Genomic DNA, 13,505 nt, shown 5'->3' with positions numbered 1-13,505 from the left:
AGCCAACCAAAGAGTTTGATGACCAGCTGCCTTCTTTCAAACGCGTTTAAGTTGTCCATGACTTTTACGCTAACAATGAGAGCCGTCACATTTAATTGTGGTCGGTCTTTCACACTCTTTGAATGGTTTCTTTTTGACCAAGTAACTCGTTGGGAAGTTTAAAATGCCAAGACTTTGACGTTAACAATGAGAAGATGCCACTGAAGTGTGGCCGGTCTTTCACGCTATCTTTTTGACCAAAAAAGTTAGGAGCCTTAAATCCGAATGAATTTTTCGGACATTCTCTGCAATGAGGGTTTTTCTTTTGGTCAATCATATACCAGCAAGATGCCTGGCCCTAGTCTGGCTTTCTTTGGCTGCATCCTCTCCTATTCGCTCTTGCTTCTCCACTGTACTTCCCTCTCGCAAGACGGCCAAATTCTGCTTCAAATAAAAAAGGTAGATTGGAGGGATAGGCATAACACTAAAGCTTTGAGCGACTGCAATGAATCTCACCAAAATCCGTGTGCTTGAAATGGAATCTCTAGTGATACATTCAATACGGTCACCAAAGAAAATCTCACGGGTACTTTGATTTCTGGTAACTTAACTTCTTCTATATGCGGCATTCCTAATCTCACTGTGTTGATTCTCCAACACAATGCTTTCAGCGGTTCCTTCCCCCACGGTCTCTTTCGTTGCAAGCGTTTCAGGAAGCTCAATTTGTCGGAAAACCAGTTCGCTGGAAGACTGCCCAGAGGTTCCTTCCTCCATGGTCTCTTTCACTGCAAGCGTTTGCAGAAGCTCGACTTTTCGTCCAACGGGTTCGCTGGAAAGTTGCCCAGTCGTATCTGTGAATTGAGCGACTTGAGAGAGTTGAAGCTCGCTAATAATGTTTTCAGTGGCTCCATTCCTCCAGCCTTCGGAATGCTGCCAAAGCTGAAAGCTCTCTTCCTCAACAAAAATAAATTGAATGGGAAATTCAATGTTCTCCAGAATTTGAAGTCTCTGGCGATCTTCTGGATTGACAGTAATCCACTGCTCCCTGGTGCGGTACCCAGATGGATTGGAGATTCAAGGCAGCCGTGGCAGTTAGGGCTAGAGAACTGTAAACTTGTAGTCGGAATCCCGTATTTCTTCGGCAATTTAACACAGCTGCAGAGGTTGTATTTGTCGCACAACCGTCTATGGGGTAACATACCGACCAGTCTAATGGAACTTTCGAGTTTGAAACAACTGGCTCTCAATTACAATAATGTGTCTGGAGAAATTCCTGACAATATTCATCAACTGAGGAGCTTAACCACTTTGGATCTTAGCCACAATGGCTTGTCGGGACGCATTCCTTCCGAATTACAATGGCCTTCGTTGGTGTTCGATATATCCTACAATAACTTATCTGGACTTATTCCTGACGTTTTAGACACAGACGCTTACAAGGATTTCTTATTACCCAACCCAAGGCTATGCGTGTGGATTTTAAAACAAAGGAAAAACAGAGCACTGATTTATACATATAAAGAATTCTTTATTCAATTCAATCAGAACTTATTACATTGTGCAGTCTATATTAATTATTAAAATTAAGCAGTCTCAGCCTCTACAACCGTTTATGTCATCAAAATGCACTTCATGCATGTTACATGCCCCATATTTAGCTAACTGCGTGCACAACATGCTTTATTTGTAAGAACAGAAAAAACCTCAATTGAACATGTGAATGCAAAGACTAGTTCGAAACAACTCATGCAAAAACTAAAATTAACCTAAACAAACTACGTATGTTTTGATCGGTGATTGGTGTATGGCTGTGCATGATCAGTAGATGGCTGAGCTGAAGCATTGCGGTGCATGGTGGCGTTGTACAGTGGTATCGGTGATCGATGGATGGTTGTGCATGATCAGTGGATGGCTGAACTGAAGCATTGCGGTGCATGGTGGTGTTGTACGGTGGAACTCACAGTAAGCCTATAATGGTAGAACTGGGATTTCAACATCACTTATCTACATACCCTCCCTTGATGCTAAGACTCACAATATAATCTCAAAGCTTTGACAAACTAGATTTTTAAATTTCGATGTGACCTTACAAGATAACTTGATGTGGCAAAGTCCAAACCCTTGCTACCCATTGTGCAACTTCTCTCGTTCATGAGAGATCACAAAACCTTCCCTTCCTTTAGCTATCATAGAGAAGACTCACATCATTTCAATGTTGCAATCATAGCAAGCAGTCATCAGCTACTTGACTCAAACATCCAAATTGTCTCCAATCACTTCTTTTGTTCACATGCAAACATTTAGGCTTATACAACCTTCTAAACATATTCATTAGATTTTGCCAAGAGGATCCATCGATCCAACCATAATAAATTTTCATACAACCTTTCTTATATTGTCCATTCATCTCTCTATTCCAACATGATTTTTCACAATGATTCTTCAACCCACAAATAGAACAAGGGTGAAGATCCCAACAATTCTCTGCTTTATGTCCTTCTCTATGGCAATGTGAACACTGAATTCTTTCAACTGATTTGCATTAATTTGTAACACTGGCAAGATCAGATCTCTCTTTCTTATCATATCCAAGACCTACATTCTTTGGCCTCATAATTCGCTGAATGGGCTCTTGAATTCTTTGCCCATTCTTTCCCAAACCTTTTCCTTTATAACCCATTTTTTCATTATCTTCCAACCAACGTTATTTTTAGAATAACCTTTGTTTTTAATATCACAACTTGCACCTGTGAATGCAAACACATCCTTACTTTCAACTTCACCATCTTCACCTAAAGAAGCTTTGGCCACATTGTCCATATCAACTAAAGGAAACAAATTACTTGTATTGCATGCGGCATCACACAATATTGGTTTTGTTTTCAAAATCTCATTTTCTTTTTCTAGCAATTTTAACTTATTTTCCAGATCTTCATTCTCCTTCTTGACTTCATCAAACAACTTTAACTTTTCTTTTAAGTCTCCATTTTCATGTTTAACTTTCGCCAATTCTTTTTGAAGAATATCATTATCACATAAACTTTCATAAATATCTCATCCTAACTGCCTTATCTTTTCTATCAAATCTAAATTAGATATTTTCAGTTTCATCAATTCCTCTTTCAAACAATCTTTCTCACAAATTTATTTTGTTGTTTCTTTTTTTACCCTTTTCCCAGCCTTTCCCATTGGAACACAATTTAAATTTAATTGATACTCTTCTTCTACACTCTTCTTTCTCTTCTGCAACTTTTCAATTATGGCGGCTTCTACAATCTAACAGCTAAGGAAAAAAATCTCAATAATTGCTAACGGCTAAAATCTCCCCTTTCAATGATCTTCAATATTTCTTTCAACAATTTTGGAAAAAAAAAAAGCGAACTCCTTGTCTTTGTGTAGGGATCATTCTTTGTGATTGGTGATTCTACTCATTTTTTTTTTAGCAATGTCTCCTTCTTAGCTGCAATTTACTGACTCCTATTCTTCCACAGTCATTCTTAAAAACACATGCAATAAACAAAAAAAATGCAACTCAGTATTTTGACTTTTATGATTTGATTTCCAGCTAGTCTTTTGACTTTGCAGGACAACAATCCTGTTTTATCTTGACACAAACTTTCTTTGTTTCAGTGACCTCACTTCTATATACTGCCCTCCCTCCAAACACTCTATTCTTGTACCTTGAATCTTTAATTCACCAATTCATCGAGAATCTTTCTTCAACAATTCATTCTGCACTCCCAATCTTCTTAAACCTACTCTGATACTATTTGTAGATTTTAAAAGAGAATAAATAGAGACAGGACAATAAATAAAGGAAAAACAGAGCACTGATTTACACACAAAGAATTCTCTATTCAATTCAATCTGAACTGATTACATTGTGTAGTCTATATTAATCATTACAATTAAGCAGTTTTTATAGAGGTTGCAGCCTCTACAACCGTTTATATCATCAACATGCACTTCATCCATTACATGCACCATATTTAGCTAACTGCATGCACAATATACTTTATTTGCAAGTACATAAAGAACCTCAATTGAACATGTGAATGCAAAGACTAGTTTGGAACAACTCACTCATGCAAAAACTGAAATTAGCCTAAACAAACTACGTATGCCTTGATCGGTGATCGGTGGATGGTTGTGCATGATCGGTGGATGGCTGAGCTGAAGCATTGCGGTGCATGGTGGTGTTTTATGGTGGAACTTCCACTAAGCCTAAAACGGTAGAACTGGGAGCACAACATCAGTTATCTACAATGCGGGGGTAGGAATTTGATGCTACCTTCATGCTCCTATCTGCATAAGTTATCAGTTAAGAGATTGGCTACAATTCTGGTGGCACCTTTGTTCATAGTAGTCGTGGCTTTGAGCTCCATTTATTTTTGTCGTTCGTCTCGCAAGAAACCATCTGACATGCCATCGTCTAAAAAGACTCCATTCATTTTGACATAAGTGGACGAGTCATACATCCTCCACAATTTGAAGGAGAGTAAGGTGATTGGATCTGGAGGTGCCGAGAAAGTTTACAAGGTCATTATGCAGAACGGGCAAGCAATAGCCATAAGGAAGATCTGGAACAGGGGCAAAGCAACAGGAAATTTTAAGAGAAATGGTGAGCATGAAGAGAATAAAATTGGGGAAGTGGAGGTGGATATATTGGGACTTATCTGTCATACCAACATCTTCAAGCTTCTCTGTTTCATTTCGAGTGAAGAGTCTGATTTCAAGTTGTTAGTATACGAGTTCATGCCCAACGACAGCTTGTTCGACTCTCTACATGGTAACGCTGGAATAGAAATGCCCTTGCAATGGTCGATGTGTTATAAGATTGCTCTTGGTGCTGCTCGTGGGTTTAGTTACATGCATCATGATTGTTCACCTCTAATATTGCACAGGGATGTGAAATCGAGCAACATCTATTGCCAAAACCCTAATTAAAAAAAATCCAATTGAACAAAGGAAGAAAATTTTATTTTATTTGCCCAATAATTATCCTAGTTATTTGAAAAATTATTTATTTCTAATAATCAATTTATTATCTTAATAATTATTTTATTTTAATTAAGAATTATTTCAATTTTTTAATTTTATTGGTGTTGTTTGTTTTTGTTTTTCTATTTGAAATTATATTGAAAATTATTTTATTAATATACTGACAAAACCCTAATTTAAAAATAAAATACAATTGAACAAAAGAACAAAAAATCATTTGATTTGTTCAAGAATAGAAAAATTATTTTATAGCTATAGTTATTTTATTTTAATAAAGAATTATTTCAAATTTTTATTTTTATTTATATTGTTTGCTTTAGTTTTTCCATTCGAAGTCAAATTGAAAATTATTTTATTTATATAGTGTCGAAACCCCAATTTAAAATAATAAATTAAAACAAAAGAAAAAACAAAAATATTTTACATTATTTATACTATACTATACTATACTATACTATACTATATTATAATATTTTTTCTATATAATATTAACATTTATATTATATTTGTATTTGTAATAGATTAAATATTTCTAAATATATGATATATGTCCAAGGGGTTGTGTTCTATTGGTTAAAGCATTGAGTTCTCATTGTGAAGATCAAAGTTCAAATCTCAAAGGGACATCTAATATGTTACAAAGTTGCAACTCTTAGTCTTCCAAAGTTGGCTTCTAGGTGGTTTCTAATAAGTTGATTCTAATTTGTGACTCTTGGTCTTTCATAGGTTGATTCTAGTGTGGTTGCTCGAAATGAGCCAATGGTGGTTTCTTATTAGTGGATTCTAATTTGTAACTCTCGGTCTTCCACAGGTTGCTTGTGGTAAACGATCTGGAATATAAAAAATTAATATATATCTTTACAATTATTTATGATATATAAAATAAACTTTAAAAAAATATAAGATAAATGAATATTAAAATATAACATCGCTTTTGATATATACAATAAAATCAAAATGCATATAGACTTCAAAATAAATACTATTGAAAAGAATATATGTTTACAATTATCTACGATATAGAAAATAAATTAAAAAGTAGTATAAGTAAAATTAATATAAAAAAATAACATCACTTTTGATATATGCAATAAAAGTAGCTTATATATTTAATAATATATATAGAATAATCCAAGAGATTTATTTCTAGAGGCACATATTGTTTCACTAATTTATCACATTAAAGTACAATAGGCACTCGAGAAGGATATCTCTCTATTTATTCAATATATATTATTAAATATATATCAGCTAGTAGCAGTCACAATGCATATTGGAAGACATTAAATAAATTAATGTCAAATTATATATTATTGTATAGTTATATATTGAATCTGTATAGTGTTAGATTTAGCATTCCATTTGGTTTAGATTATGGTCCAATTTTTTCTAGATAGAATTATGGTTCAATTTTCATTACTGTTAGATTTAGGGTTTCATTTGGTTCAATTCTAGATTTAGATTTATAGTTAGGATTGGGATTAAAATAGTAGCCTTAATTCAATATAGATTAGGGTTCATTTTAGTTTACTATTAGGATTATGGTTTTATTTTATTTTAGAGTTAGGTTTATTGTAAGAGTTGGTGTATGATTTAATTTAGGGTTAGGGTTTGATTTGGTTTATTGTTTAATTTTATTTTAAGTTAATTATTTAGGCATCCATCATGAGTTAATTTTTCTTAATTTTGTTTATTGTAAAATTTAGTGTATGAGTTAATTCACGGCTAGGGTTTGATTTAGTTTAGTTAGGCTTAGGGTTCAATTTAGTTTAGTGTTTAATTTTGTTTCAAGTTAGGGTTCAATATGGTGTTAATGATACTATTTCATTTGGTTTATTGATAGGGTTTCATTCATTTAGTGTTAGGTTTAGGGTTCGATTTCATTTAATTAGGTTTAAGTTTAGGATTCCATTTTGTTTTAAGGTTATTGTATAATTTGGTTTAGAGTTAGGGCTCAATTAAGTATAGTGTTCAATTAGTTTAAGAGTTAGGATTCAATTTGATTGAATGTTCAATTTTGTCTAGGGTTAGAGTTCAATTTGGTTTACCATTAGGTTTAGGGTTCAATTAGGTTTAGGATCATGTTCCAATTAAGTGGCAGGGTTAGAATTCAATTTAGTTTAGGATCGGAGTTAGGGTTCAATTTTGATTAGTGTTTAATTAGGTTTAGGTTTATGGTTCAATTGATTTATTATTCAATTAGGTTCAAAGTTAGTATTCAATTTTGTTGAGTGAACTTTAGCCATAATTTTTAACCCTAATTAAATATTTATTAAACCCTATCCCTATTTAAAATGTAAACTTGACCCTTAATTCCAACTTAAGTGCAATTTCTTTTAAGAGGTACTTGGTCTTTTCTTCCTTTAATTATGGATGTTGATAGATTTATATAAAAATAATATTGATTGAAATATTTTAATCTATATTGTTCACCATAAAATATTATACCATTTTTAACAAAAGTAATGTTTATCCCTGTAATGAAATTTTTATTAATATATTATAATCTCTATAGTATATCACTATGATCATGTCATATGACTAAAATTGGAAATTAATGTTTTAGATTTCAAAAATCTTACATTAAAAATTAAGTGAATTGAATGCTTCCAAATGAAAAAATTTAAATACATTATGAAAATATTCTCATAGAATTTTATGAAAATTGAATTTAGTAAAGAACACAATGTGTAAAGATTGATTTACAAACGTTATCAATTAATAATTTAATTTAATAAAAATATATATGTCAAATTTTAATCTATATAAATACATTAAGATATATCGCTGAGTTGAATTTTTTCCACATCTACTTCAAAAATAATCAAAATTATATCTAATGCTACATATTTTAGAAATCTGCATATATTACAAACAAAATAGAGTCAAGGTAAGCCCCAACTCAAAGATATTAGCACCATTAAGTAGCTACTCGGGATGGGTAGGGCCCCAGCCTATTCTATGGTAGTCGGGTAGATGGCATATGTGGGAGGCCGGGCGGGTGGGGCTTGTTGTGGAATCATAGGGTTCCCTGCCCCACAGTGCTTCGAAACCTATTGAATTGATGACTCAACCTCGAGATATAATGAGATAGGAATAAGGGCCCCCTTATATAGATATCTGAGCCTTGTCCGGCCCCTCCCCTTCGAACCACTACCATCGGGTTGGACCAATCCCAGCGTAGGCGTAGGCTATCGGAGGAGTATATATATAGATAGGGGCTCTGAAGTCGGCACCTCGTTACCCGTTGATTGATCATCTATATCACGCATGAGCTATGGTATATAGTGAGTAAGTGAGTGGGTGAGTAAGTAAGTAGGCTAGTCGGATCGATTAAATCGGGGTGCCTACGGGCGGGGTGGTCACGGGACCCCCACTATACAGTTTTTTTTTTTTGATTTTTTTTTTAAATAAAAATTTTACAATTTGAAAAATATCTGCGAATTCTAAAAGATTTTTTTTTGTTTTGAAAAAATATTTTCACAAAATTTTATTTTTTTGAAAAAATTTGTACCGCTAGCAAAATAGGCTAAATTTTTCCTCAAAGCATCAAATTTGACTATCACCCAATATAGGTGAATTTATAGTCAAAGTTCATAGAAATGGCCACTTGGATTCAATGGCAAGGTCGGATTTGGTCTAGCACGCCTCCAAAAGATGCTACTCCTCAGATCTATCTCTTGACGCCTTCAAAATCTCTCCAAAGGCTATACAAAGGTGCTCCAACCACTCTGATATCATGTGAGATTATGCTTGAAGCAACCAAGATCAAAGAGACCACAAGATAGCACAATGATAAGAGAGATAAAATATGACAAGAATAAAATGTATTCCTATCAAGATGCAAAAGAGATCAGCAGAATAATTACATATAAAGTAGATGAGCCTACTTATAAAGGCAAGGCTGAGAGACAAAGAGAGCACACAATGATGACATGTGGCTCAATGAGATGCAAGGGTAGGTAGGGGTAGGTAGGAGAAATAGTAGAATATTCCACATGAGGTGGATCACCCACCGAAGGTAGAATTATCACTCCATAATAAGTGGATATGATAGAGTAATAACAAGATCACACCATAACAGGTGAAAAATCTCCTACATACACACTCCCAATGTAGCACATTTCTCTAAGTGTCTCATATGAAAACTATAATTTTGTGCATGTACCTAAGTAAACTTAAGTAAAGTGTAATTATATCCAAGATGAATAAATAACTACACCAACAAGAACCCTATATATATTTACCCAATTCTTTTCAATGTTTTCGTCTAACATATTTCTCTTCTTAATGTATCTTTGAATAGTTCTTCTAGATACCTCCATTAATTGAGAAATTGTGTTAACTTGATTTCTATGAGACAATTTATTTCTAGTAACCATAGTCATCAATTCCCTACGTGAAACACTTACATCAACACCTCGAATTGTGATGTCAATACATTTCAATGCTTGTGGCAAATTTTTAATTTTAGTTTCTTTTACTAATGAATCAAGTGACCTTTTCTTATTATCAATACCCAACAACTCCAAAACACGGGTCATTTCTCTTTTCCTAAATAATTTATCAAATAATTGTGCTCTTCCAAAAGTAGACTTGTTATCAAAATAATCATCCCACATTTTCTTACACTGCAATTTTAATGTGTTTTCAGGTATCATATCTTCAGTCATTGAAAAGACTATCTTCATCCATTTCCATCAAATTTTCCATACTAGAGAAAAATTTCGAACTTGAACCTATACCAATTTCATCTTAATACCTGAGTAGATGTTTCTAGAATATCAACAGGTTGATCTTGAACATCAATGAATTGTTATTGACAACATTTTGTATGACCTTTCATTTTATCGTCCCTTTTACGATCATTCAACCTTGATCTAGTCCTCTTATTCCCCATTGCAAAAAATATCCAGGTCTTCAAAATTTCATTTTGAACCTAAAAACACAAAAAGATATGTACCATATATAAGAAAAAAATCATAGTTGTGTCCTTTCAAGTTATTTTAATTTAGGTTATCTATACATATATATAGTTATCTAATGATGTTAGAGTTAAATCTATAAATAGACTTCATTTGTAAACTATGATAAAAAAAGTTAAGAGTTACTTTTCCTTGTTCTTAATAAACAAATTATGATTAAATGAAATGTATTTAATTTTGCACTCTTAAAATTTCTACATTGAATAAATGAAATGTATTTCATCTGGGTTTATCATTTGACTTGAACTCCAATTTTTTAAATTTAGAAAATGAAAAATTAAAGTTCAGGAAATAAGAACTAGTTTCTACCAAACATAAGATAAGGAGTAAGAAATTAAGTCTAGTTGGATTTTATATTTGACTATGCAATGTATATGAACATGACAATAACATTAATTGCTTGAAATCTAGTAGCTAATAGAGATAATTTGAGTTTTATAGGTGAAAACATTATAATTAAATACTAAATAGTGTTGAATATAATCAATTTTATTAGTGTATAATATATTTTACAAATTCACTAAAGTTCTTTTGAGTGTTTTTGGATTAGTACAATAGTTAGTATGTAACAATTGAGAAACTTATTTTAATAATATTCTTACTTTTAATTGATAATGTTGAAACAAATTTGATCAATCATTTAAATAACATTAATACATTCTTTGTGATATTTCATGTTTCACAAGTTCAAAAATTGATGGTCCAACTATTTTGAATGTCTTGTAAACTTTGATAGTTTATTTGTAAAAAAAAATGAATCTATGCACACGTAAATAAGAATAAATCTATGTATATATATGAACACATATAAATGAATCCATACACGTAATAAAAATGAATTTGCATACATATATAAATAAAAACATATGGAACATACACGTGTAAATAGAAAGTCCACGAAGGCATATAAATGAATACATGTACATGTAAATAAAAGGTTCAAGATAAGATACATGATTGGACCCACAATTAAGGTTAAATATAAAATAATCAAAAAAATAAAGTGTAATATAACATACTTGAAAATAAACTATTGAATCCATAATTAACGATTAATAAAACAAAGTTTAATAAAATCTAAAAAATATAAATAGTTTTGACAAAACCTCCTAAGATTGCATATTTAAACATAATTGAAAAAATAATTTAAAATTAAATACTTGAAAATAAATTATTGAATTGATAATAACGATTAATAAAATAAAGTTTAACAAAATCTAAAAAATATTTAATTTCGAAAAAAACATCTAATATTGTATATTAAATATAATTGAAAAAAATAATTTAAAATAACATAATTGGAAAAGGTAGAAGCCTACAACAAGAAATTTGAAATCTTTGCCCCTTTATTAAGTTAGAAATATTCGCCGCTTTATATCCAAAATACCACTTTATTTGAAAAACAATGATGTTATTAAAAGGTTACTTTTATTAATTTGCACTGAGTTGAAATTGATTTTTTTAAATGAAACTTTGTGTTTTATTTATATGAAATTCAAGCGATTGGTCGTGCAAATGACTGGGCACATCGGCCTTCAGGGTTCCAGCTGGAAGGGTTCCTGCCGGAAAGGGTTTCAGCCGGGAATGTTCCGACTAGATTCCTTCCGGCCAGAGCTGTCTAAGTGGCATCCTAAGTGGCAGCCACATCACCAAATTTGGTTATTTTCTGAAACTTCTGACTTTTGCAACAAAATTCAATAGGTACATTAAATTTATTAAAAAAACAAAAATACCCTTTTATAGAGATTGAAGTCAAGAATCTACTCATATAATTTTTATAATTTTTTGATTACATTTAATATATATAAAATAAAAAATACTACAAGTAGGTATTGGAATGTTTGGTAAGAGGTTGTTTTGAAAAACAAAAAAAATATTGAATAACATCAAAAAAGTTTGAAAAAACATATGGTTCACGAGAGGAGAGTCTTCTCCAAAAGTGTATTTTTTTTTTTTGATTATCATAAATTGAATAAACAAATTGTGGTGGGAGAATTTTTTTATCAAATTCTTGTATATTCGACCTCCAAATGCTATATACAAAGAAAATAAACACCAAAAATTAATTTTTATTTTTGATACACTATACATGTATTTCATCTATAAGGGATATCAAAATCAGAAAAAATAAGTTGATTTACATTTTCTTTTTTGGTGGGAACTAAACCCCCTGATTTTAAGTGTTTTTTGACTTTAAAACTAAAATAAACATTTCAATTATTGACAAAAAAATTTCAAAAAATAGTAGACTTAAACTTCATCAAATTTTACACATTTAATTAGTTTAAATCATCTTCAAATTCAAAATATAAATTCCACTTTTATGGCAACAAAATTGAACACTTATTGTTGTGTTAATCTTTTCCTTTGTAAAAGTGTGACATAGGTTTGTACTTTTGCCTTGCACAATCCGAGACACCGAAAAATATAGCAATAGAGACAATATTTAGTCATTGATTGTTGTTATAGTGATATATGAGCACACAATAATAACAACATAAAAATACTAATTGCATAACTAAACAATTTATAAATAGAAAGAAAGAAAAAAGAGCTCTATAATAATGAGTAGATACTCCAAATATACATTGTATGCATTAGCAAAGACTTTGTACGAGTACATAATAATAACAAGTTATACATGAAATTTTTTTTTTCTCACAGTTTTCTAAATAGTGAAGAATGAACTATAATAGGTTTTCTAAGAGCTATTGCAATATGAGGGTAGTGGTCATTTGTGTCTAAAGTCCCATATGACCACCATATAATTGGTCTCAAGTGTCATTTCTCTAAAAAAATTGTCTGTCAGTCAATCACCTAAGGTATAAATTCATCAACTCTTCAATGGTACTTCAAAGATTAGAAATGCAGTTCGTTGGACAATCTTCAACTTCCATCAATTTTGTGGCAATGGACCTTGCATATTCACATGAGCCATCATAGATCTGCATAAAGAAAACAAAACTAACTATTTTTATTTATATATAGAACATATGAGAAATTCATACAAATTAATATCTTATTTGAATGATGAAACAAAAATCTGGTTTTTATAGTTTTCTTTGATATTTCCTAACTTGCACAAGATTTATAGAAAATTGGTGGTCTATGAAGATTTCTAATTTACTAGTAATTTATACAGAGTCGTAGCTAAAAGAATTTCATACCAAAGAAGTTCATATTGATAGCCATGTGGATGAAGTTGAAAAAGTAGTGAGGACCAAGGCTTGTTACAAACCTAAAATATACCAGTCATAAAACAAAAATTTATTGAAAAATAAATATGACAAATCTCAGTCATAAAAAAAAAATATTAAATCTTGCTATTAATTATATTGGATTGTGGGCCACGACCCACAGGGGAGTGGCCTTCCCTCAAAGCCTCCACCTCCTCCTCCCTGTGCTAACCTACAGGCAACCAACAGAGAATGAAAACCCTTGGGTTAGGGTTAGTAAAAGGAAATAATAAAAGAAACAGTATAGATAGTTGTGTTTATAAAAAAAAAAGGGAGAACCCTAAATAGGGTTCACCCACATGTT

General features: G+C 31.6%; 1 protein-coding gene across 1 annotated transcript; it reads left to right on the top strand.

Annotated features, from left to right (window-relative positions):
• Positions 1 to 264: 264 nt before the first annotated feature.
• Positions 265 to 11,587, top strand: LOC131066184 (receptor-like protein kinase 5). Its single transcript, XM_059212735.1, has 4 exons — positions 265 to 503; positions 651 to 1,449; positions 4,474 to 4,834; positions 11,466 to 11,587. The coding sequence occupies exons 1-4, from the start codon at positions 265 to 267 to the stop codon at positions 11,585 to 11,587; spliced, it is 1,521 nt and encodes a 506-aa protein (XP_059068718.1).
• The last annotated feature ends 1,918 nt before the right edge of the window (positions 11,588 to 13,505 follow it).

Source organism: Cryptomeria japonica, chromosome 10 (assembly GCF_030272615.1).
Source record: "Cryptomeria japonica chromosome 10, Sugi_1.0, whole genome shotgun sequence".
NCBI lineage: Eukaryota > Viridiplantae > Streptophyta > Pinopsida > Cupressales > Cupressaceae > Cryptomeria > Cryptomeria japonica.
The sequence above is the reverse complement of the archived record's forward strand: the minus strand, read 5'-3'. Positions and strand labels throughout refer to the sequence as shown.